Below are 26,416 nucleotides of genomic sequence, written 5' to 3' on the forward strand. Positions count from 1 at the left end.
GACATTCTAATGACATATCTCACATAAGCATGAAATAAAATAAATAAAACATTTTATTTATAAATGTTACCTAAATAATTCTGATTCTGCCACGACATGGTTCATTGAACAAGCATGGGAAACAGTGTTTAAACCCTTTACAATGAAGATCTGTGAAGTTATTTGGATATATACGAATTATCTTTGAAAGACAGGGTCCTGAAAAGGGACGTTTCTTTTTTTTGCTAAGTTTATATAAATATTTGGGTGAGCAATGTCAGAGCGGCCGAGACTAAGATACAGTAGAATAGGATCGAATACAGTATATACATATGAGATGAGTAATTCAAAATATATAAACATTATTAAAGTAGTCAGCGATTTCAAGTCTATGTATATAAGGCAGCATCCTCTAGTGTGCTAGTTATGGCTATTTAACAGTCTGATTGGCTTGAGATAGAAGCTGTTTTTCAGTCTCTTGGTCCCAGCTTTGATGCACCTGTACTGACCTCGGCTTCTGGATGATAGCGGGGTGAACAGGCAGTGGCTCGGGTGGTTGTTGTCCTCGATTATGTTTTTGGCCTTCCTGTGACATCGGGTGCTGTAGGTTTCCTGGAGGGCAGGTAGTTTGCCCTCGGTGATGCGTTGGGCAGACCACACCACCCTCTGGAGAGCCCTGCGGTTGCGGGTGGCGCAGTTGCCGTACCATGCATTGATACAGCCGGACAGGATGCTATCAATTGTGCATCTGTAAAAGTTTGTGAAGGTTTTAGGTGCCATCCCAAATGTGGATTGACTGGTCTTCAGATAGTAAGTCAAAATTTAGTGGTACCGAGATACTGTATGTAAAGTATACATTTTTAGTGTGTAATCTTTCTTTTCTAGACTCTGGCCGCGGCTGCTGAGAACTTTCAGATGGAACACCAGTGGGAGGATGAGTATGCGGTAAAACTGTGATTGTAATTATAACCAACATTACAGTTACATGATATACTGAAAGTGTAACTTGCCCCTCCCACCATCAATGTGTAATAAGAATTTGGGTAATATGTGGCATCTGTTTAGTACTGGAACATTCACCACCCATTGGCTGAGAGACGGCAACCTCCGATGACTGTACAGTACATGGTGTCTTATTACTGCTCTCTTTATGTGTTGAAAACGAGGGAATAAAGGGTTTCAACGCACACACACATATTCACTCACACTCAAACACTGGCACGTTTGAGTTAGTGGCCATATATCTTGCTTAATAATTCCAATATGGTTTAATGCTGTTGTCATCAAGAGATTTAACTGTTATTATTCATTACATATGGTGGGCCATTAAACCACTTATATCCACAGATGGCCTTTACCTCACAAATCTCTTTCTCTCTCTCTCTCTCTCTCTCTCTCTCTCTCTCTCTCTCTCTCTCTCTCTCTCTCTCTCTCTCTCTCTCTCTCTCTCTCTCTCTCTCTCTCTCTCTCTCTCTCTCTCTCTCTCTCTCTCCTTTAATCTTCTACTATTTTTTATTGTTGTTGCATTGTCGAGAAGGAACCTGTAAGTAAGCATTTCGCTGGATGATGTATGTGTCCCTTACATACGACTAATAAAACTTGAAACTCTCTCCAACAAACACACACACACACACACACACACACACAAAATGCTCACTAGGATATTTGTGTCATTTGTTACAGGATGGTGACATTGTTTACTACAATGCAAAGGACAGTGTGAGTATTTTTTATTCCTTTTCTGCCAATGAACAAACACATGGGTCTCACACAGAGCTGGATCTATAATCAACCCATAATCTCATTCAGAAAAAGACTAGTGGTTTGGTATACCACAGCTCCTGCCTCTCTTTCCAACTCACTCTTTTCACTCTTTGCTCTCCCTCTTTTCCTACCTCCTCATTCCCTTTCTCTCTTCTTCCCTTACACCTCCCTCTCTCCTTCCCTGTAAATATCCCTTGCCCCTCTTCCTCTCTCTTAGGTGAAAAGGTCCCTGGTGTGCTTCCACTTTAATTGACATTTGAGATGTATGAGCTGCTACTGTTGCTTTATCACTACTGTTTATTATGACTGCTACTGTTGTCTCTTCCTACCCCATGTTAATCCACAGAGTTTGGGCTAAACATGTTTCGGCTTGAAAATGAGGCAGGTTTAACCCAGCCTTCTCCACACACCATTTATTTCTCTAAACCGGTGTAGTATAATAACTAGACATGTGTCTAATGAGGGCCAGTGGATTTGACATGTACACCTACTTGGTCTTAGCCTCCCTGTTATAAATCACGGTCTAATATTCTCTTCTAGTTGGAGGTGAATCATACAGAGGGTAGGAAGAACCGGATCAGGCCAGCCTTTAATGGTATCAAACACATCAAACCACATGTTTGATTCTGTACCATTTATCATATTCCAGCCATTACAATGAGCTCATCTTCCTATAGCTCCTCCCACCAGCCTCATCTGGTGTGTACTCACAGCCATCGTAGATGTCAGTAGGGATGTGTACAGCAGTGTCGTTATCAGAGGTGAAGCGTTTAAACAACGGGTCCTCCTTAACAACTATTCTATTACAGCCTTTACAATGAGCCCGTCCTCATATAGCTCCTCCCACCAGCCTCCTCTGGGACACACAAACACATACTTGCACTATACACACATGCACGTATGTATGCATGAACGCACACACACACACACACACTACACTCCCCTCCACAAACACACATACAGCGTAACCATAGATATGACACAGACTGTACAAATCCCTAGATAAATGGTTCCTTTATTAACAGCAGAGCAACATTTTTATGTTTATATTCTTTGTGTCTTTAACTGTAAAATGACCTTGGGGTCATGCACAGACAATTTTAGATCAGAACTCTAACACCCAGTGTTAAATGTAACACTTGTGTGTATATGTGACCCATTGAAAAAGTGTTAAACTAATACTTTTCAAAGTGTTGAAAAACATACACCCCTAGAGTGTTGGTTCCCTAACGCCATGGGTTTTGCTGTTTTTTTTTGTGTTACGGAACAACACGTAGTTTTACAGTATTTGGGTTGGAGGGGTTATAACACTGTAGGTCTTATTTTCATATTTCCCAGCATGCCTTGCGAGTGAATGTGACAGATACCCATGACTGTGTTTATTAGTGACAGAGACAGGGTTGTTGCATTCATTAGGTTTCAGTCCAGAAGCATTTACCAAGTGACTGCCTAACTGAATGTTTTTTAATTGAAAGTAAGCCCTTCATGACCAATGTATTATACATTTCACAATGCCTAGTTATTCTCAACATTGTGGTCTGAAAATCCTGACTAATGGGGAACATCAGATGGTTATACTACAAAGCAGGATCAATGAGTTAGCCAGCTAACTTGTCCAAATAAAATAAAAATATTTTTTAGAAGGCTAACCTTGAATGGGCATGGTGTAATTAACTCAACATCCCTAAAGAGGAATGGGCCAAAATTCACCAAACTTATTGTGGGAAGCTTGTGGAAGTGTTACGGTGCGTGAATGAGGACCCAAAAGCGAATTAACGTAAACAGAGCTTCTTTAATAACAAAACAAAACGTAGGCTCAGATGGACCGGCAGGTTCCGACAGGACAGGACAAGGTTGCAGCAAACATGACGATAGTCTGGTTCAGGCATGAACAACACAAACAAGAATCCGACAAGGACAGGAGCAGGAACAGAGAGAGATATAGAGACCTAATCAGAGGGAAAAAGGGAACAGGTGGGAAAAGGGGTGACGAGGTAGTTAGGAGGAGACAAGGCACAGCTGGGGAAAAGAGGGGGAGAAAAGGTAACCTAACAACGACCAGCAGAGGGAGACAGGGTGAAGGGAAAGGACAGAAACAAGACACAACATGACAGTACATGACAGTACCCCCCCACTCACCGAGCGCCTCCTGGCGCACTCGAGGAGGAAACCTGGCGGCAACGGAGAAAATCATCGATCAGCGCACGGTCCAGCACGTCCCGAGAGGGAACCCAACTCCTCTCCTCAGGACCGTACCCCTCCCAATCTACTAGGTACTGATGACCACGGCCCCGAGGACGCATGTCCAAAATCCTACGGACCCTGTAGATGGGTGCGCCCTCAACAAGGATGGGGGGGGGGGGGGGAAGACGAGCGGGGGCGCGAAGAACGGGCTTGATACAGGAGACATGGAAGACCGGGTGGACGCGGCGAAGGTATCGCGGAAGAAGAAGTCGAACTGCGACAGGATTAATGACCTGAGAAATACGGAACGGACCAATGAACCGCGGGGTCAACTTGCGAGAGGTGGTCTTAAGGGGAAGGTTCTGAGTGGAGAGCCAAACTCTCTGACCGCGACAATATCTAGGACTCTTAGTTCTACGCTTATTAGCAGCCCTCACAGTCTGCGCCCTATAACGGCAAAGTGCAGACCTGACCCTCTTCCAGGTGCGCTCGCAACGTTGGACAAAAGCCTGAGCGGAGGGGATGCTGGACTCGGCGAACTGAGATGAGAACAGCGGAGGCTGGTACCCGAGGCTACTCTGAAAAGGAGATAGCCCGGTCGCAGACGAAGGAAGCGAGTTGTGGGCGTATTCTGCCCAGGGGAGCTGTTCTGACCAAGACGCAGGGTTGCGAAAAGAAAGACTGCGTAAGATGCGACCAATAGTCTGATTGGCCCGTTCTGCTTGACCGTTAGACTGGGGGTGAAAGCCGGAAGAGAGACTGACGGAAGCCCCAATCAAACGGCAAAACTCCCTCCAAAATTGAGACGTGAATTGCGGACCTCTGTCCGAAACGACGTCTGACGGAAGGCCATGAATTCTGAAAACATTCTCGATGATGATTTGTGCCGTCTCTTTAGCAGAAGGAAGCTTAGCAAGGGGAATAAAATGAGCCGCCTTAGAGAACCTGTCGACAACCGTAAGAATAACAGTCTTCCCCGCTGACGAAGGCAGTCCGGTGACAAAGGCGATGTGAGACCACGGTCGAGAGGGAATGGGAAGCGGCCTGAGACGGCCGGCAGGAGGAGAGTTACCGGACTTAGTCTGCGCGCAGACCGAACAAGCAGCCACGAAGCGACGCGTGTCATGCTCCCGGGTGGGCCACCAAAAGCGCTGGCGAATGGAAGCAAGCGTACCCCGAACGCCAGGGTGGCCGGCTAACTTGGCAGAGTGAGCCCACTGAAGAACGGCCAGACGAGAAGGAACGGGAACGAAAAGAAGGTTCCTGGGACAAGCGCGCGGCGACGGAGTTTGAGTGAGTGCTTGCTTTACCTGCCTCTCAATTCCCCAGACAGTCAACCCGACAACACGCCCCTCAGGGAGAATCCCCTCGGGGTCAGTGGAGGCTACTGAAGAACTGAAGAGACGAGATAAAGCATCAGGCTTGGTGTTCTTAGAGCCCGGACGATAAGAAATCACAAACTCGAAACGAGCGAAAAACAGCGCCCAGCGCGCCTGACGCGCATTAAGTCGTTTGGCAGAACGGATGTACTCAAGGTTCCTATGGTCAGTCCAAACGACAAAAGGAACGGTCGCCCCCTCCAACCACTGTCGCCATTCGCCTAGGGCTAAGCGGATGGCGAGCAGTTCGCGGTTTCCCACATCATAGTTACGTTCCGACGGCGACAGGCGATGAGAAAAATACGCGCAAGGGTGGACCTTGTCGTCAGAGAAGGAGCGCTGAGAAAGAATGGCTCCCACGCCCACCTCTGACGCGTCAACCTCGACAATGAACTGTCTAGAGACGTCAGGTGTAACAAGGATAGGTGCGGATGTAAAACGATTCTTGAGGAGATCAAAAGCTCCCTGGGCGGAAACGGACCACTTAAAGCACCTCTTGACAGAAGTAAGGGCTGTGAGAGGAGCTGCCACCTGACCGAAATTACGGATGAAACGACGATAGAAGTTCGCAAAGCCGAGAAAGCGCTGCAGCTCGACGCGTGACTTAGGGACGGGCCAATCAATGACAGCTTGGACCTTAGCGGGATCCATCTTAATGCCTTCAGCGGAAATAACAGAACCGAGACATGTGACGGAGGAGGCATGAAAAGAGCACTTCTCAGCCTTCACAAAAAGACAATTCTCTAAAAGGCGCTGGAGGACACGTCGAACGTGCTGAACATGAATCTGGAGTGACGGTGAAAAAATCAGGATATCGTCAAGGTAAACGAAAACAAAGATGTTCAGCATGTCTCTCAGGACATCATTGACTAATGCCTGAAAGACAGCTGGAGCGTTAGCGAGGCCGAAAGGAAGAACCCGGTATTCAAAGTGCCCTAACGGAGTGTTAAACGCCGTCTTCCACTCGTCCCCCTCCCTGATGCGCACGAGATGGTAAGCGTTACGAAGGTCCAACTTAGTGAAAAACCTGGCTCCCTGCAGGATCTCGAAGGCTGAAGACATAAGAGGAAGCGGATCACGATTCTTCACTGTTATGTCATTCAGCCCTCGATAATCTATGCAGGGGCGCAGGGACCCGTCCTTCTTCTTAACAAAAAAAACCCCCGCTCCGGCGGGAGAGGAGGAGGGGACTATGGTACCGGCGGCAAGAGCTACAGACAAATAATCTTCGAGAGCCTTACGTTCGGGAGCCGACAGAGAGTATAGTCTACCCCGGGGGGGAGTGGTTCCCGGAAGGAGATCAATACTACAATCATACGACCGGTGTGGAGGAAGAGAGGTGGCCCTGGACCGACTGAACACCGTGCGCAGATCGTGATATTCCTCCGGCACCCCTGTCAAATCACCAGGCTCCTCCTGTGAAGAAGAGACAGAGGAAACAGGAGGGATAGCAGACATTAAACATTTCACATGACAAGAGACGTTCCAGGAGAGGATAGAATCACTAGACCAATTAATGGAAGGATTATGACAAACTAGCCAGGGATGGCCCAAAACAACAGGTGTAAAAGGTGAACGAAAAATTAAAAAAGAAATGGTTTCGCTATGATTACCAGAAACAGTGAGGGTTAAAGGTAGCGTCTCACGCTGAATCCTAGGGAGAGGACTACCATCCAGGGCGAACAAGGCCGTGGACTCCCTTAACTGTCTGAGAGGAATGTCATGTTCCCGAGCCCAGGTCTCGTCCATAAAACAGCCCTCCGCCCCAGAGTCTATTAAGGCACTGCAGGAAGCTGACGAACCGGTCCAGCGTAGATGGACCGACAAGGTAGTGCAGGATCTTGAAGGAGAGACAGGAGTAGTAGCGCTCACCAGTAGCCCTCCGCTTACTGATGAGCTCTGGCTTTTACTGGACATGAAGTGACAAAATGACCAGCAGAACCGCAATAGAGACAGAGGCGGTTGGTGATTCTCCGTTCCCTCTCCTTAGTCGAGATGCGGATACCTCCCAGCTGCATAGGCTCAGCACCCGAGCCGGCAGAGGAAGATGGTAGTGATGCGGAGAGGGGGGCAACGGAGAACGCAAGCTCCTTTCCACGAGCTCGGTGACGAAGATCAACCCGTCGCTCAATGCGAATAGCGAGTTCAATCAAGGAATCCACGCTGGAAGGAACCTCCCGGGAGAGAATCTCATCCTTTACCTCTGCGCGGAGACCCTCCAGAAAACGAGCGAGCAAAGCCGGCTCGTTCCAGCCACTGGAGGCAGCAAGAGTGCGAAACTCAATAGAGTAGTCTGTTATGGATCGATTACCCTGACATAGGGAAGACAGGGCCCTGGAAGCCTCCTCCCCAAAAACAGATCGATCAAAAACCCGTATCATCTCCTCCTTAAAGTCCTGATACTGGTTAGTACACTCAGCCCTTGCCTCCCAGATTGCCGTGCCCCACTCACGAGCCCGTCCAGTAAGGAGAGATATGACGTAGGCGACACGAGCAGTGCTCCTGGAGTAAGTGTTGGGCTGGAGAGAAAACACAATATCACACTGGGTGAGGAACGAGCGGCATTCAGTGGGCTCCCCAGAGTAACACGGCGGGTTATTGATTCTGGGCTCCGGAGATTCGAAAGCCCTGGAAGTGGCCGGTGGATCGAGGCGGAGATGGTGAACCTGTTCTGTGAGGTTGGAGACTTGGGTGGCCAGGGTCTCAACGGCATGCCGAGCAGCAGACAATTCCTGCTTGTGTCTGCCTAGCATCGCTCCCTGGATCTCGACGGCTGAGTGGAGAGGATCCGAAGTCGCTGGGTCCATTCTAGGTCGGATTCTTCTGTTACGGTGCGTGAATGAGGACCCAAAAGCGAATTAACGTAAACAGAGCTTCTTTAATAACAAAACAAAACGTAGGCTCAGATGGACCGGCAGGTTCCGACAGGACAGGACAAGGTTGCAGCAAACATGACGATAGTCTGGTTCAGGCATGAACAACACAAACAAGAATCCGACAAGGACAGGAGCAGGAACAGAGAGAGATATAGAGACCTAATCAGAGGGAAAAAGGGAACAGGTGGGAAAAGGGGTGACGAGGTAGTTAGGAGGAGACAAGGCACAGCTGGGGAAAAGAGGGGGAGAAAAGGTAACCTAACAACGACCAGCAGAGGGAGACAGGGTGAAGGGAAAGGACAGAAACAAGACACAACATGACAGTACATGACAGGAAGGCTACCTGAAAGGTTTGACCCAAGTTAAACATTTCAAAGGCAATGCTACCAAATACTAATTGAGTGTATGTACACTTCTGACCCACTGGGAATGTGATGAAAGAAATACAAACTAAAGTAAATCATTCTCTCTACTATTACTCTGTCATTACACATTTATAAAAAAAAGTGGTGATCCTAACTGACCTAAAACAGGATTTTTTACAAGGATTAAATGTCAGAAATTGTGAAAAACTGAGTTTAAATATATTTTGCTAAGGTGCATGTAAACTTCCGACTTCAACTGTATATATATATACAGTATATATATATATATGTACTCTCTCTCTCACTCTGTTTACTGATTTCTATGAGGATTATAAATAGCAACAGCTTGTACTATTACCCAGTAGGCCACTGGGCTGACACATACTCATTACGGTCCACCAATCACAAATCTTCCCCCCCAGAGAACGCAGGAGGAAACATGGCAACAAGCCCCGACCCCTGCCAGCAGAGTCTGGGAAGGGACACCTGCACACACACACATACTAATTTCCTACATGCACCCTCTCCTTCTCTGTGAGGTCAGTAGTGGGTAACCTTGGATCCAGACGCTATCCCAGCAGGCCGAGATGCATGCTGAAGGAGTGACTCCATCCTGCTGCCTCTACGTGTGAGGGCTGACGCAACACACCACACGCTATTGACCCTACACACAAACACACTGACTCAGTATGAACACCCACGCGTGCGCAAGTAAGTCCAATCACACACACACACGAACACACACAGAAAGCAGCACACCGGTCAATATTAGACAAAGCAGCCAGATTTAATGTCAGAAGGACTCAGGAGACACACCTTTCAGACACCAGGTAAATACTAGTGAACCACGCTGCTACCAACCAACCCATTACCACACCAACCAACTAGCAAACCAAATCTAACACATTCTGTCCCTTAATATTATGCAGCAAACAGGGAGAGGACATGCTGTCTTTTCATGTGTGGAGGTTCTCTCTATAGGGAGTATGTTGTAAACCTGAACAATAATACAGTTTATCAATAGAACACTTTCCACACAGCAAATGTGCAAGTGCTGAAAACTCGTTGTCGGGGTAAAAAGTGTTCTAAGTGTTATATCTGAGTGTTGATTCTAGTGGGGTTAACACCTGTTGTGAATAAATTAAGTGTTATCTGAAACACAGTGGAATCAACACCGCAAGGTGTTGTTGTTATTTGACTGTGTCAATTTAATTTCCATGAACTCTATCAGACATGGGAGGGGCCTCATTATTATGAGCTTTGTTGCAGGTTGATTTTTAGAATAGTTTGTTTTAATAGCTATGTTTCTTATTGCACACTGATTAATTAATTGATCTTACACTATACAAATATAAATACCTTACATTTTTCTAAACTAATCCAATCTATAAGCGGTTGGAATTATTGCCCCGCTACTGAGATGGTTGTTCCAGTTTAGATGATTTAGTTAGTCTTGCTTGTCAAGGTCTTCACCACAGCAGTCATTCTGAATCCAGGTTGTGGGTGATACAATAGTCGAATTGTTGGATATCTTCCCTCTGGTTGGATTCTGATATAATTACTAATCACTTCACAAACCAGCATATTATGATTTGCAGGTAGGATCTGTATACCACAAAGGTAACTTGGATTAACAACCAGAATTAACTACAGATACAGTGCCTTGCGAAAGTGTTCATCCCCCTTGGTGTTTTTACTATTTTGCTGCATTTCAATCTGTATTTTAAATTGATTTTAATTTGGATTCCATGTAGTGGACATGCACAAAATAGTCCAAATTGTTGACGTGAAATAAAAAAATGTATTAAAAAAAACAACAGTAAAGTGGTGCGTACATATGTATTCACGCCTTTGCTATGAAGCCCCTAAATAAGATCTGGTGCAACCAATTACCTTCAGAAGTCACATCATTAGATTGCACACAGGAGGACTTTAGTTAACTAAGTGTCACATGAGCTGTCACATGATCTCAGTATACTATATATACACCTGTTCTGAAAGGCCCCAGAGTCTGCAACACCACTAAGCAAGGGACACCACCAAGCAAGTGGCACCATGAAGACCAAAGAGCTCTCCAAACAGGTCAGGGACAAAGTTGTGGAGAAGTACAGATCAGGGTTTGGTTTAAAAAAAAATATCTGAAACTTTGAACATCACGCGGCACACCATTAAATTAATTATTAAAAAATTGAAAGAATATGGCACCACAACACAGAATATGGCACCAAAACTCACGGACCAGGCAAGGAGGGCATTAATCAGAGAGGCAACAAAGAGACCAAAGATAACCCTGAAGGAGCTGCAAAGCTCCACAGCGGAGTTCGGAGTATCTGTCCATACGACCACTTTAAGCCGTACACTCCAGAGAGCTGGGCATTGGTGCAAACCCAACAACAACCCAGCAAATCTCATCACCCCGAGAACACCAACCCCCACAGTGAAGCATGGTGGTGACAGCGTGGGGATGTTTTTCCATCGGCAGGGACTGGGAAACTGGTCAGAATTGAAGGAATGATGGATGGCGCTAAATACAGGGAAATTCTTGAGCGAAAACTGTTTCAGTCTTCCAGAGATTTGAGACTGGGACGGAGGTTCACCTTCCAGCACCCTTAACCACTGCGCCACCCGTGAGGCCATGTTTGTTTTTTAACATTTATTTATTTATTTCGCCTTTATTTAACCAGGTAGGCTAGTTGCGAACAAGTTTTAATTTACAACTGCGACCTGGCCAAGATAAAGCAAAGCAGTTCGACACATACAACAACACAGAGTTACACATAAAACAAAAATACAGTCAATAATACAGTAGAAAAAGTCTATATACAGTGTGTGCAAATGAGGTAGGATAAGGGTAAGGCAATAATAGGCCATGGTGGCAAAGTTGTTACAATATAGCAATTAAACACTGGAATGGTAGATGTGCAGAACATGAATGTGCAAGTAGAGATACTGGGGTGCAAAGGAGCAAGATAAATAAATAAATACAGTATGGTATGAGGATGAGGTAGTTGGCTGGTCTATATTACAGATGGGCTATGTACAGGTGCAGTGATATGTGAGCTACTCTGACAGCTGGTGCTTAAAGCTAGTGACGGAGATATGAGTCTTTAGCTTCAGTGATTTTTGCAGTTCGTTCCAGTCATTGGCAGCAGAGAACTGGAAGGAAAAGGAAGAATTGGCTTTGGGGGTGACCAGTGAGATATACCTGCTGGAGAGTAGGTGCTGCTATGGTGACCAGTGAGCTGAGATAAGGCGGGACTTTACCTAGCAGAGACTTATAGATGACCTGGAGCTGGAGGCTATTTTGTAAATGACATCGCCAAAGTCGAGGATCGGTAGGATGGTCAGTTTTACGAGGGTATGTTTGGCAGCATGAGTGAAGGAGGATTTTTGCGACATAGAAAGCCGATTCTAGATTTAATGTTGGATTGGAGATGTTTAAAGTGAGTCTGGAATGAGAGTTTACAGTCTAACCAGACACCTAGGTATTTGTAGTTGTCCACATATTCTAAGTCAGAACCGTCCAGAGTAGTGATGCTGGACAGGCGGGCAGGTGCGGGCAGTGATCGGTTGAATAGCATGCATTTAGTTTTACTTGCATTTAAGAGCAGTTGGAGGCCACGGAAGGAGAGTTGTATGATATTGAAGCTCGTCTGGAGGTTAGTTAACACCGTGTCCAAAGAAGGGCCAGAGGTATACAGAATGGTGCCGTCTGTTTAGAGGTGGATCAGAGAATCAACAGCAGCAAGAGCAACATCATTAATGTATGCAGAAAAGAGAGTCGGTCTGAGAATTGAACCCTGTGGCACCCCATAGAGACTGCCAGAAGTCCGGACAACAGGCCCTCTGATTTGACACACTGAACTCTATCAGTGAAGTAGTTGGTGAACCAGGCGAGGCAATCATTTGAGAAACCAAGGCTGTTAAGTCTGCTGATAAGAATGTGGTGATTGACAGAGTCGTAAGCATTGGCCAGGTCGATGAATAAGGCTGCACAGTAATGTGTCTTATCGATGGCGGTTATTATATCGCTTAGGACCTTGAGCATGGCTGAGGTGCACCCATGACCAGCTCTGAAACCAGATTGCATAGCGGAGAAGGTACGGTGGGATTCGAAATGGTCGGTGATCTGTTTGTTAACTTGGCCTTCGAAGACCTTGGAAAGGCAGGGTAGGATAGATATAGCTCTGTAGCAGTTTGGGTCTAGAATGTCTCCCCTTTGAAGAGGGAGGATGACCGCGGCAGCTTTCCAATCTTTTGTAATCTCTAATGATACGAAAGAGAGGTTGTACATTACACTTTTCTCAATATTGAGCAATTTCTTGGTGTAATTGGGAATCGTAATCTAAATCCAACTATCTGTTTTGTGTGTTTGTTTGTGTGTGTGCATGTGTGTGGGTAGCCACCATCGTGCTGAATGAGTTGAACTGGACGGAGGCGCTGGAGGATGTGTTTAAGAAGAACAGAGAGGATGACCCTACTCTGCTCTGGCAGATGTTTGGTAGTGCTACTGGACTGGCCCGATACTACCCAGGTAACACACATGCACATGCACATTGAAGCTATATTATCGTTGTTGTGTCACTGTGCCCCTGTAGCCAACTGTATCCTAGTTTTTACTAATTTGTTTATATTGTATGCATATAAACAGAGTAAAAATTCCTACATGGATTCTTCCCAGTATACACAAAGCATTAACCTAGATAGGAGCTATACAGATCTTCAATAGAAAAGGAAGTCAGTGATAGTAGTTTCTCTATTAACTGCATCAGATGAATATTTAATCAGCCTTACTTACTACTGTTGACTGAGTTTACGAATGATATTGAGCTTTATACTGTAGCAAGTGTTGTTATCATGTGTGCGTTATGAAACAACAACAACAACCTCCGTTAAACTTCATCAAAGAGTCACAATGTATTTCAGTGATCCTAACCCAGTTCCACAGTATTGTTGTTAACCCAGACTCTGTCTTTCCTATCCAGCCTCTCCATGGATGGATGCTCGGAAGACCCCCAGTAAGATTGACCTATACGATGTACGCAGGAGGCCCTGGTAAGAAACCTCTCTCGCTTTCTCACACACACACACACACACACACACACACACACACACCAGATACCAGGTTCTCTATGTACAGTCGTGGCCAAAAGTTTTGAGAATGACACAAATATAAATTTTCACAAAGTCTGCTGCCTCAGTTTGTATGATGGCAATTTGCATATACTCCAGAATGTTATGAAGAGTGATCAGATGAAATGCAAGTAATTGCAAAGTCCCTCTTCGCCATGTAAATTGGTCTTGCAGAGGTCTTGCAGAGGTCTTGAAAAAGAATGGTCAACACTGCAAATATTGACTCTTTGCATCAACTTCATGTAATTGTCAATAAAAATTGTCAATGAAATACTTGTAATTATACTTCATTATTCCATAGTAACATCTGACAAAAATATCTAAAGACACTGAAGCAGCAACCTTTGTGGAAATTATTATTTGTGTCAGTCTCAAAACTTTTGGCCACAACTGTACATAAAATATACTGTGTGTCAATAAGAGTTCGTAACCATTGTATGCACTGTGTTCATGGGCATCATATTTTGGTTTGTGTTATTATCATGGCAATTCACAGGTGATTTCAAATGTGTAATTACAAAACATGAATTACATAGTCGAACAAGGGAATGTGTTGTAACATCAGTAGTTCCACAAGTGGAATAAACTTTCAGCAAGTGAATGTGTAATTACATATTCCTTGCTCCAATGATCTAATAACGGATTCAGCAACAACCCTATTACTATGTCATTACCATGTCATTACATGGTAAAACCTATGTTGTTAACAATTATTACACTGTATTTACATAGACATTGGGGCATCTTAATGTGAAGTGTTACCAAAACATTTGAACAATGTGATTTAACTGATTGAAGTTGGGGAAAATAGATGGCAAAAGGCAGAATGGTTTTAAAATTCCGGAACAGTTTGAAGATGAAAATATTAACATATTTAATAATGTAATATTAGGCCTACTGATTATTTCTCACTATCTACTTGCGAGCGGCTCATTGACAGCCCGCCAGCTACCGGACATGCAGTTTTCTGCTAATGAAGTATGCGCTACAGCGAAGCCTAATCAGATCGTGGCTCTTACAGGAAAAGTGAAATGCTACACTGAATGTACTTGTGGTGAATGCAGCTCACAGTATGTCTAACACCCACCGTTGGACCAACGCAATTGGAATTGAAACAACGATACAAATGTAAAAACAGCGCACAAAAAATAAATAAATAATTACATTTTGCAAGTGCCTTTTGACTTTAAACACCAGTGGTGCAGCGAGTGCTTTCTATCTGCACTGAACCAAAACAATGACGCGCTGGAGAGAGAAAATGCTTTAGAATGGTCAAAACCATTCATCTTGAGGCGATGGGAGAGGGGTGCAATCTGGTAGTTATTACTGTACATCATATATAAAATGGACATATCTATTTTAATACAGACTAGCTCAAGGTAATGCTAATCATTGAAAATGACAAATTACCTAATGGATCATGATCATGTTCTGGTAAAACAGTGGGGTGCAAAAACAAATATTTGCTCCCCTATTTTGAAAGTCTGCTCCGTTTGCTCCATTGCTCAGGCGCCTACGACTGTGTTTATAACCTCTGTATGTATTGTGTTTATAATATCTGTGTGTACTGTGAGTATATTTATAACCTCTGTGTGTATGTGACGTGTGTGTAGGTACATTCAGGGAGCTGCCTCTCCCAAGGACATGCTGATCCTAGTGGACGCGTGAGTCACAGCATGTAGTTCTATATGACATTACCGCATAGTAACACTATATCCAACTAGCCCAACACACTAGTCCAACATAGTACAGTAATCCAGAGTACCTCCCTCTTGTATCTTGCAGTGTAGTTTTGGGGTAGGTTGAATCATAACTTCATCATTCAAATTCTTTGTGTTGAATCTAAAGGCCAGTTTATACCTGGTCTAACGACATGTCTGTAGACAATTAGAAGTGTCGCTGGTCAAAATGACATTTAATTTATTCTACGGTGGAATGTCTGTATACTGTCGCTGCGAATGTCAGTTTCCTTGTCACACAGACATTAAAGAAGTTTAAGTCTCTGCGCCTGTTGCCACGTCCATTGTCGTGGTTACCGGACCGCCACAGCAACCAGACCAAATCCTCCTGTGACAAGATGATGCATGAGTTCTAAAATTCTCTGATAGAATGACCTACTTCTATTTCGTCACACTGTGTCAGCAAGCTATTTTCTGTAAGCTCGCCATTATCTTGTAAATAATTATGTTGTTGTGAGTTTATTTTCCTCTAATAATGACTAATAAATGAAGACATTGTCAGCTATACTCTGGTCATTATTTGAACTGGATATCCAGCTAGCTAATGAGCTAGCTAACAACAAACCAAAATATTGTTTAGAAAATAGTTTTTAGTTGCCTGGCTTGCTAGTTTGGCATTTACTGAATACATTTTTAAACAGATGGGTTTATAACTAGAGAAAGTATGTTATTTGGAGCACCGGGCTACTGATGTCATGCAGCCTGTCATTTTTGTGTATATACTTTATCATAACAACAACGACAATTGAATGTTCATGATGTCAATACGACATTTGTCTACAGACATGTCGATAGACAGATTAAACTGCTTAAATGTCTCTATAGGAGTGGCAGTGTGTCTGGTCTGACTCTGAAGCTGATCAAGACCTCAGTCAGTGAGATGCTGGAGACTCTGTCTGATGATGACTATGTCAACGTAGTTTATGTAAGTATACATACATACAGAACCTTTAGAAGTATTCATACCCCTTGACTTATTCCACATGTTGTAGTGTTACAGCCTGAATTCAAAATGGATAACAAAAAATGTAATTGCTAGACAACCATTTTCAGGTCTTGCCATAGATTTTAAAGTAGATTTAAGTAAAATATTTAGATCTACCACACAGGAACATTCCCTATCTTCTTGGTAAGCAACTCTGTAGATTTGGCCTTGTGTTTTAGGTTATTGACCTACTGAAAGAGTAATTAATATCCCAGTGTCTGGTGGAAAGCAGACTTTCCTCTAGGGTCTTGCCTGTGCTTAGCTCCATTCCTTTTCTTTTTTATCCTGAAAAACTCCAAAAGCTTACCCATAACATGATGCAGCCACCACTATGCTTGAAAATATGGAGAGTGGTACTCAGTAATGTGTTGTATTGTATTTGCCCCAAACATAACACTTTGTATTCCAGACAAAAAAGTTAATTGCTTTGCCAGTATTACTTTAGTGCCTTGTTGCAAACACAATGCATGTTTTGGAATGTTTTAATTGTGTACAGGCTTCCTTATTTTCACTCTGTTTCATTTAGGTTAGTATTGTGGACTAAATACAATGTTGTTGATCCATCCTCAGTTTTCTCCTATCACAGACATTAAACGCTGTAACTGTTTTAAAATCACCATTTGTGATGGTCGTCATCGTCATGGTAAAATCCCTGAACGGTTTCCTTCCTCTTCGGCAACTTAGTTAGGAAGGACGCCTGTGTCTTTGCAGTGACTGGGTGTATTGATACACCATCCAAAGTGTAATTAATAACTTCACCATGCTTAAAGGGATATTCAATGTCTGCTTTTTTATTTTTACCAATCTACCAAAATGTTGATTATCTATAATCCAGGGGTTCCAAAAGGGTTTTTCGGTTGTCCCCATAGGTAGAAACTTTTTTTCTCATAGTGTACCATCAAGTATTCTCACGGCTTGCAAACACATTGTAAATTGCTGTAGTGTAGTGGTCTGAGCGGTGTGCTTTGCTGCTGAGTATTATGAGTTCACACCCAGTGCTGGGCAATTGATTTTCTTTTGTTTTGGTGAGCACCGAGGAAGGTATATACCGATGTTCTCAGGATCTTTTCAAATGTCCAAAATCAAAGTATATTCCTAGTGATCAGGCTGCTACAACAGCCCTAGAGTGCCATTCAGAGAACCATGGGAAATACTTATCCATCACTCTCTCTTTCTACATCTCCCTCTCTCTTTCTCAGACTACACTCAACTAGAACCAACTAGAAACCCCAGAGGTTGAAAACAACACTAATGCATTAATAAACCCTGATAAAAACCCTGATAAAAACAACACTCTTTCCATTCCACCTTCCTTCTCACCCTCCCCTCCATTTAATAGATTAGGTGATAAAAGAGCACATTCTATTATGAGAGTGTATGTACGTGTGTGTGCGTGTTTTGGTTTTACTAACATTGTGGGGACCAGAAGTCCTCACAAAACAACTAGATTCAGACGATTGGCGACATTTGACTGGTCCCCACAAGGATTTTTTTTTTTTTAGGCTTAGGGGTTAGATTTAAGGTTAGTGTTACAATTAGGGTTAGTGTTAGGGTATAGGTTTAGGGTTATGAGTTAGGTTTAGTTTCAGGGTTAGGGTTTTGGGATTAAGGTTATGGTTAAGGGTTAGGTTTAGTGTTAAGGAAAATAGGATTTTGAATGGGAATATAATTTTTTGGTACCTACAAGTATAGTAAAACATACTTGTGTGTGCATGTGTGTCCATGCTGGCTTCTAAGCTTAGTCTTCATGTCAGGTAGAAACCTTCAAATTACTCTTCCAAGTGGAGTCCGTCACTCAGTTATAAATATCAAGGTTGTCACACAGACGCAGATATCCACGCACACACACCTAGCCAGATTCTGCTAGTCTCCATGGATGCATGTATATCTGCTCCCCCCATTGGCTGATTAACAGTGGCACATTGATTGGTTCAGATCAATGGGTTGCAGCACTGTTTAGAAAGACAGTATAGCCAACTTTTGGCCTAGCCTCTCTGCATCATATAATTACTATGATCACAACATTGTCAGTGTTTTGTCTGTCTTATATCTGTAGCTGTAGGTACCATAGGTCTGTGCAGGTTTCAGAGCACTGATGACTTGGCTGCCAAGGTGTGTGTGTCCGGGGTGTGGGGATAGCTAGTCAATTGCACAACTGAATGCATTCAACTAATGTGTCTCCCGCATTTAACCCAACCCCTCTGAATCAGATAGGTACTGGGGGCTGCCTTAATCCATAAGAGTCTTAGCCGGGGAAGGGGTGGGGGTACTACTAACCTATATTGAATTGTTTTAGGAAGGTCATACCAAGGATATTTGGCTATTTGATTAGGCATTTTATGACCACTTATAGTACCAAAAAAAAATATTTTTAAAAACATATTTGATGAAAAACATGTTTTGGCCTTACTGCTATTAGCCCATACAAACACATTGAATAACAGATTCACTACATGGAACAAAAGAGAGTCCCCAAAACAATATACAAAAAGTTTGTTCTGAAGTGTCTGTCCAATATATGAGACATAAGAAAGACCCCTTATTTTTGTCACTAAACAGTACAGATACAGTACCAGTCAAACATTTGGACACAACCTACTAATTCAAGGGATTTTCGTTATTTTTTTCTATGTTCTACATTGTAGGATAATGGTGAAGACATCAAAACTATGAAATAACACATATGGAATGGGCCAATTCTGTGCCGCTTTATGGGACTCCCAATCAAGGCCGGATGTGATACAGCCTGGATACGAAACAGGGACTATTGTGACCCCACTTGCACTGAGATGCAGTGCCTTAGACAGCTGCACCACTCGGGAGCTCTGATGCAGCACTCCATCACTTCCCTTCTTGGTCAAATAGCTCTTACACAGCCTGGAGGTGTGCAGGGTCATTGTCCTGTTAAAAAACATTTGATAGACCTACTAATCAGAAACCAGATGGGATGGCGTATCGCTGCAGAATGCTCCTGGTAACCATGCTGGTTAAGTGTGCCTTGAATTCTAAATAAATCACAGACAGTGTGGGGGTGCTTTGCTGGTTGCACTATCACACCTCCTCCTCCATGCTTCACGGTGGGAACCACACATGCAGAGATTGTCACTCTATTATAAAGGATTTGGAGACAGGCGCAGGAATACATCATCTGGGTTTTTAATACACCCAAAACAAACACATATACAAAACACTGGGATGTACCCAAACAAAAGAGCAAAGGTAAACCTCGTAGAACAACACGGCACGAGACCCGTAATAAACAATTCACAAAACACGCAGCACAGTTTGAGACAACGCATAGGTGCTCACACGAGCAACGGACATGGGAACAATAATCGGCAGCCCAATGGGGAAACAAAGGGCAGATTTTTACAAACACAATCAGTGAGGAATTGGAACCAGGTGTGCGTAATGACACAGTTCAGTGCAGCCTAGAAGGCTGGTGACGTCGACCTCCGGAACTGGTGAACAGAATGAGCAACAGTACCGGTGGCATCCGTGACAGAGATCATCCGTTCACCTGCTCTGCGTCTCACTACAACATGGTGGTTGGAACCAAAATTCTCAAATTTGGACTCTTCAGACCAAAGGACAGATTTCCACCAGTCTAATGTCCATTGCTAGTGTCTCTTGGCCTTAGCAAGTGTTTTCTTCTTATTGGTGTCCTTTAGTAGTGCTTCCTTTGCAACAGCTCGACCATGAAGGCCTGATTCAAGCAGTCTCCTCTGAACAGTTGATGTTGAGATGTCTGTTAATTGAACTCCGTGAAATATTTATTTGGGCTGCAATTTCTGAGGCTGGTAAATCTAATGACTCTCTGGAGCAGAGGTAACTCTGGGTCTTCCTTTCATGTAGCGGTCCTCATGAGAGCCAGTTTCATCATAGCGTTTGATAGTTTTTGCGAGTGCACTAAAGGAACTTTCAAAGTTCTAGAAATGTTCCGCATTAACTGACCTTCATGTCTTAAAGTAATGATGAATGAATGACACACAATATCCCATAATGACAAAGCGAAAACAGGTTTTTAGACATTTCTATGAAATATTTAAAAATACTTATTTCCATAAGTATTCAGACCTTTTGCTATGAGACTCAAAATTGAGCTCAGGTGCATCCTGTTTCCATTGATCATCCATGAGATGTTTCTACAACATGATTGGAGTCCACATGTGGTCAATTTAATCGATTGGACATGTTTTAGAAAGGCACACACCTGTCTATATAAGGTCCCACAGTAGACAGTGCATGTCAGAGCAAAAACCAAGTCATGAGGTCGAAGGAATTTAAATAAATCAAATCAGTTCATTTGTCAGGTGCGCTGAATGCAACAGGTGTAGGTAGATCTTACAGTGAAATGCTTACTTACAGGCTCTAACCAATAGTGCAAAAAAGTTATTAGGTGAACAATAGGTAAGTAAAAAAATAAAAACAACAATAAAAAGACATTGAAAAATAACAGGGGCGAGGCTATATAGAGTAGTGAGGGACACAATGCAGATAGCCCGGTTAGCCAATGTGCGGGAGCACTAGTTGGTCAGGCCAATTGAGGTAGTATGTACATGAATGTATGATGTACTGGCCCGTACACACTACCCTCTGTAGTGCCTTGCGGTCGGAGGCCGAACAATTGCCGTACCAGGCAGTGATGCAACCAGTGCTCCATGCTCCTAGCTCCGAGACAGGATTGTGTCAAAGCACAGATCTGGGGAAGGGTACCAACAAAGTCTGCAGCGTTGAAGGTCCCCAAGAACACAGTGGCCATCATTCTTAAATGGAAGAAATTTAGAACCACAAAGACTCTGTTCTAGGTCAGGGAGGTGACTAAGAATCTAAAGGTCACTCTGACAGAGATCCAGAGTTCCTCTGTGGAGATGGAAAAACCTTCCAGAAGGACAACCATCTCTGCAGCACTCCACCAATCAGGCCTTTAAGGTAGATTGGCCAGACAGAAGCCACTCCTCAGTAAAGGGCAGTAGACAGCCCGTTTGAAGTTTGCCAAAAGGCACCTTAAGACTCTCAGACCATGAGACACAAAATTCTCTGGTCAGATGAAACCAAGATTGAGCTCTTTGACCTGAATTCCAAGTGTCATGTCAGGAGGAAATCTGGCACCATCCCTATGGCGAAAACATTACCACATCATCATGCTGTGGTAAGGTTTTATAGAGGCAGGGACTGGGAGACTAGTCAAGATCGAAGGAAAGATGAACGGAGCAAAGTACACAGCCTAGACAACGCAGTAGTGGGTTCGGGACAAGTCTGTGAATGTCCTTGAGTGGCCCAGCCAGACCCCGGACTTGAACCCAATCGAACATCTCTGGAGAGACCTGAAAATAGATGTCCAGCGACGCTCCCCATCCAACCTGGCAGAGCTTGAGAGGATCTGCAGAGAAGAATGGGAGAAACTCCCATAATACAGGTGTGCCAAGCATTTAGCGTCATACACAAGAAGACTCGAGACTGTAAATGTTGCCAAAGGTGCTTCAACAAAGTACTGAGTATAGGGGCTGAATACTTATGTAAATGTGATATTTCATTTAAAAAAAAATTAATACATATATCTCTAGCTTAAGCTGATCGATTTTTATATGATGCTGAATCGTTTTTCACAGGGGCTAGGTCATCTACCTTAGGGGGTTCATCAACGTCATCAGGACCTGGGAGCATTTGGGGGTTAAACTGCCTTGCTCATGGGCAAAAAAAGCATATTTTTCCACATTGCTGGCTTTGGGATTCGAACCAGCAACCTTTAGGTTACGGGCTCAATGCTCTTAACCGCTAGGCTACCTGCCACCGTGTGTGTGCATGTGTGTGTGTGTGTGCACGTGTGTGTTTGTGCGCGCGTGGTATTTCCACTCTAATGAGAGTGAGTTGGTAGAGGGAGTCTCGTTTCCATGGTACCAGCTCATGATCCTGATAGGATGCAAAGTAATTATCAACACTTGATGAATGTGTCTGTTTACCACTCTATGATAATAGTCAAGGCCAGGTGTGTGTGTGGGTAATCAGTCTGTGTGCGTGCGTTTGTCTAACCCCTATCTGTCTCCCTCTACCAGTTCAACACCTGGGTGAATAACACAGCGTGCTTTGACCATCTGGTCCAGGCCAATGTGAGGAATAAGAAGATCCTGAAGGATGCGATTCAGAACATCTCTGCTAAAGGCATCACCAACTACACCAAGGGATTTGAGTTTGCCTTCGAACAGCTCTATGCAGTAAGAGGCACTATGCTCTGTTCATAACACTGTAGTGATAACAGATGTACAGTATAACGACAGCCCTGCTCCTTGTTATTTTACTTTGATACTTCAGGAACATACCGCACTTCATTTAAAATGTACATTCTGATACCTTTGAGCACTGCTCTTTCTCGTATGATAGATAATTGTCAGACACTGACCTCTGCTGCAGAACTGAGCCATTACCGCTAGATGGGCATGCTGCAAAGTTAAAATAGTCTATATTGTAAAAATGTATGAAAACTAAAATGTGATTTTTGATCTTAATTGAAGGGTTAGCAGTGTGCATAAAGTTAGGGTTAATGTTAGGATTAGGTTTAAAATCTGGTTATATGAGTTTGTGGCTGTGCCAGCTGGTGACATCTCTGCAGTTATGACTCCAGGGCAAGTTTCATGACAGTAAACGGCAACCTGTGTGTTTCAACTCCTCCAGTCTTTTAAAACCAAGTTTTTTGTCATCATCTTCTTAATCCTTGATTACAGGATTTGGTGGTGGTGTGTTAGGATGGGGGATAGCAACCCCTGTTCTCTACCTTGTGTGATTTCTCTGTGCAGACAAATATCACTAGAGCCAATTGTAACAAGATCATCATGCTGTTCACAGACGGAGGAGAGGAGAGAGCATCGGCCATACTTCAGGAATACAACTCTGACAAGAAGGTAGAGTTGAAAGCACACACACACTTTAATGTATAATACACCTAATCGGTGACCCTTCTAGTAAACAATGGGGTGGATCAAGAGGAAATTGTCTGATTGCTGAACCTATGGTTTATACAGGTGGAGGGCAGATGATTATTACAAATACACACACACACACACACACACACACACACACACACACACACACACACACACACACACACACAACCCTAAACCTTAACCCTAGCTCCTAACCCTAAACCTAACACTAATTCTAACCTTAACCCTAAACCCCCTAGAAATAGTGTTTTGACCTTGTGGGAACTAACAAGCAGATATGAAGTGTGGTGATAACTCTACCAAAGCTAAAGCTGTTCTCGCTGCTCAGCACATAGAAAGGAAATGGGTATGATGGGGGGTAGACAGAGCATGGTAACACCACCCCCAGGTCTTCACAAAACAACCCACTGTGTGCAATGTAACAGTAACCCACCCACAAGCAAGATTTAACATTCTATGGCTCATAATAACCCCACAGTGTCTTGGTTCATACAATACCTAACTATGGTTGATTAACTTCCATCACACACAATATGGTTCAATGTGGATGTTGCTATAACAGATTCATATGTTCCTGTGTTCTAGGTGCGTATCTTCACCTTCTCAGTAGGTCAGCACAACTATGATAAAGGTCCAGTCCAGTGGATGGCCTGCGCTAATAAAGGTATGTTGTTGTTGTTTGTAATATTGAAGCACTGCTACAGCTGTGTATGATTTGAGGTCCATTTTGGTCAACTAATATAGTTAATATCCTGATCTTAGCCCATTCTCTGTTTCTCCCAGGATACTTCTATGAGATTCCCTCAATCGGAGCCATACGCATCAACACTCAAGTGAGAAGCAATGTGCATGAACATGTGTGTGTGTTTAATGTTGTCCCAGACGTGTGTCTGTGGTTGACTTTGTCTTTAACATGTGTATTTGAAGGAGAGTATGTGTGTGTTTTCTAGGAGTACCTGGATGTACTGGGCAGACCCATGGTTTTAGCTGACCAGCTGGCCAAGCAGGGACTAAGTGGACTAATGTCTACCTCGACGCTCTGGTATGACATCACTTCCTCCTATCCCACAATGCACCTCACCAAAATCTGCCTCTACGCTGGAGGCTTCTGAAACCCAACAACGATGACTTTAATTTAGCTTTCTTTGTCTGTGTGTGTGTTAGGAGCTAGGTCTGGTCATCACAGGAACCCTACCTGTCTTCAACAAGACCAAGTATAAAGATGAATTGGGCATAGAGGTAATCCACATACACAACCAGGAAAACAAACTCTTTACATTTACACAGATGCTCTTTCCCAAAATGACTTGCAGTAGTGAGTGCATCATTTTTTTTTACTGGTCCCGCATGGGAATCAAACCCACATCCCTACCATTGCAAGCACCATGCTCTACCAACTGGGCCTCACGGGACCATTTTCAGATAATCCCATCCCAGCATTAGACGCCAATATCCTCTAAATCAGCACGACTCTTACTATTCAGACTGTGATTTGACATTTTAATTTTGAACTCCTCTTTCCCCCTCTTTCCCTCTCTCTCAGATTCAGAACCAGTTGATCCTAGGGGTGATGGGGATTGACGTGTCACTAGATGACATCAAGAAGCTCACACCGCGCTACACTGTGAGTGACACACACACTAACACACCAGAACACTCCTTATTCTCTTACTTCAGTTTCAGTGTTACCTGTGACAGCCCTACCCTCTCTCATATCAACTAAATCATGTTTATGATACTTTAATAATCCAGAACAGTGATGTATTGAGAAGACATGGTGTACAGCCTATGATCAACTGTCTCCTCCAACCCTCTCTGTACCTCTGTTTTTTAGATCGGACCTAATGGATATTATTTTGCCATCGACCCCAACGGATATGTGCTACTACACCCCAACCTCCAACCTAAGGTATATTCTATTCTTACCTCTTCTATTCTGTTAACACGTTTTACAATCCCAACTCACACAGAGTAGACTGAGGATCCTGAGGTGCTGCTATGACTACTGTGGATCTTATGCATGTTCATATGAACACACCCATGATCGTAGCAGTGTATCTATCCACATGGCCACCATGATGGTCCTGACCCACCTTTAGAGAAACACAACCCACTGCTCCTCCCTACCTCTTCTATTTCTCCTCCCCTTTCTTTTCCTCCTCAACACCCGCAGGCCAGGTCTTGACAGGCTACATATGGCCATGTGTGGCCCAGGACCAGGCTCTCTTTTGGGGCATGTTGTGTTCAGGGGGGGGGGCCTCTCTGATTTAGTTCTCATGGGACACATGTTCATATCTCATCCAGCCACAGCCTATACTATGTTCTGCTATAGTAGAGGCTAATCAAAATGGATACACACTCATGGATCTAATCTATACATACACAAACAGGCACTGACCAACACACAGCATACACATGGTGTGCATGCGTGTGTGTGAAGGCATGCAGCCTCTTTCAAAGGGAACCAGTTCAAAGTGACTGGGGGTCTTGTAGAGTGTTGTATACGTTTCCTATGGAAGAACCATCTGTGTGAGTGTGTCAGTCAGGTTTTGGAGCAGGCTTCACATTACAGAGAGGGGATCAGAGATGAATGCCATCAGAAGGCCTGGTCTGACTAATGTGATTTGAACCATGCTGATATAGTAGCCAGGTCACCCCATGACACAAGTCATTATTCGACGTTCACCCACGTCTGAGGACGTCAAGCGACGATGTGGAAACCGGCCACGAGGGGCAACAGTGAGCACTGTTACCTTCAAGTAGGTTCCGGTTTTGCTAGGGCATCGTGGACCGGGATGCCATAAGAATCTGCCTCTTTTTCCAAAGGTTGCAAGTTGAAATCATGCGATAGAAAGTTATTTTTGTTTTAAGCCTATCCCAAACCTTAACCCTTACCTTAACCATTTGGAGTTAATGCCTAACCTTAAGATTTCAGAGTTAATGCCTAAACTTAACCATGACCTTAAAACTTAACCTTAACCCTAAAAACTTTGAGAAACATGAATGAAAATCGAATTCTGATGTGAAACTGAGAGCTAGTTGGATATACATTGAGAATACAAACATTAAGA

At 43.8% G+C, this 26,416-nt stretch overlaps 1 protein-coding gene across 1 annotated transcript in view; it reads left to right on the forward strand.

The window, feature by feature from the left end:
• The first annotated feature begins 15,100 nt into the window (after positions 1 to 15,100).
• LOC110521553 (voltage-dependent calcium channel subunit alpha-2/delta-1-like) overlaps positions 15,101 to 26,416 on the forward strand; it is a 45,395-nt gene continuing 34,079 nt past the window's right edge. The window contains 12 exon segments of the mRNA XM_090184311.1: positions 15,101 to 15,114; positions 15,294 to 15,344; positions 16,245 to 16,344; positions 22,461 to 22,619; positions 23,199 to 23,303; positions 23,931 to 24,009; positions 24,129 to 24,178; positions 24,296 to 24,352; positions 24,355 to 24,387; positions 24,510 to 24,584; positions 24,895 to 24,969; positions 25,180 to 25,254. Of these exon segments, the coding sequence (XP_090040437.1) occupies positions 15,101 to 15,114; positions 15,294 to 15,344; positions 16,245 to 16,344; positions 22,461 to 22,619; positions 23,199 to 23,303; positions 23,931 to 24,009; positions 24,129 to 24,178; positions 24,296 to 24,352; positions 24,355 to 24,387; positions 24,510 to 24,584; positions 24,895 to 24,969; positions 25,180 to 25,254 (873 nt within the window).

This window comes from Oncorhynchus mykiss, chromosome 1, assembly GCF_057628025.1.
Source record: "Oncorhynchus mykiss isolate SJ-2025 chromosome 1, ASM5762802v1, whole genome shotgun sequence".
Classification (NCBI taxonomy): domain Eukaryota; kingdom Metazoa; phylum Chordata; class Actinopteri; order Salmoniformes; family Salmonidae; genus Oncorhynchus; species Oncorhynchus mykiss.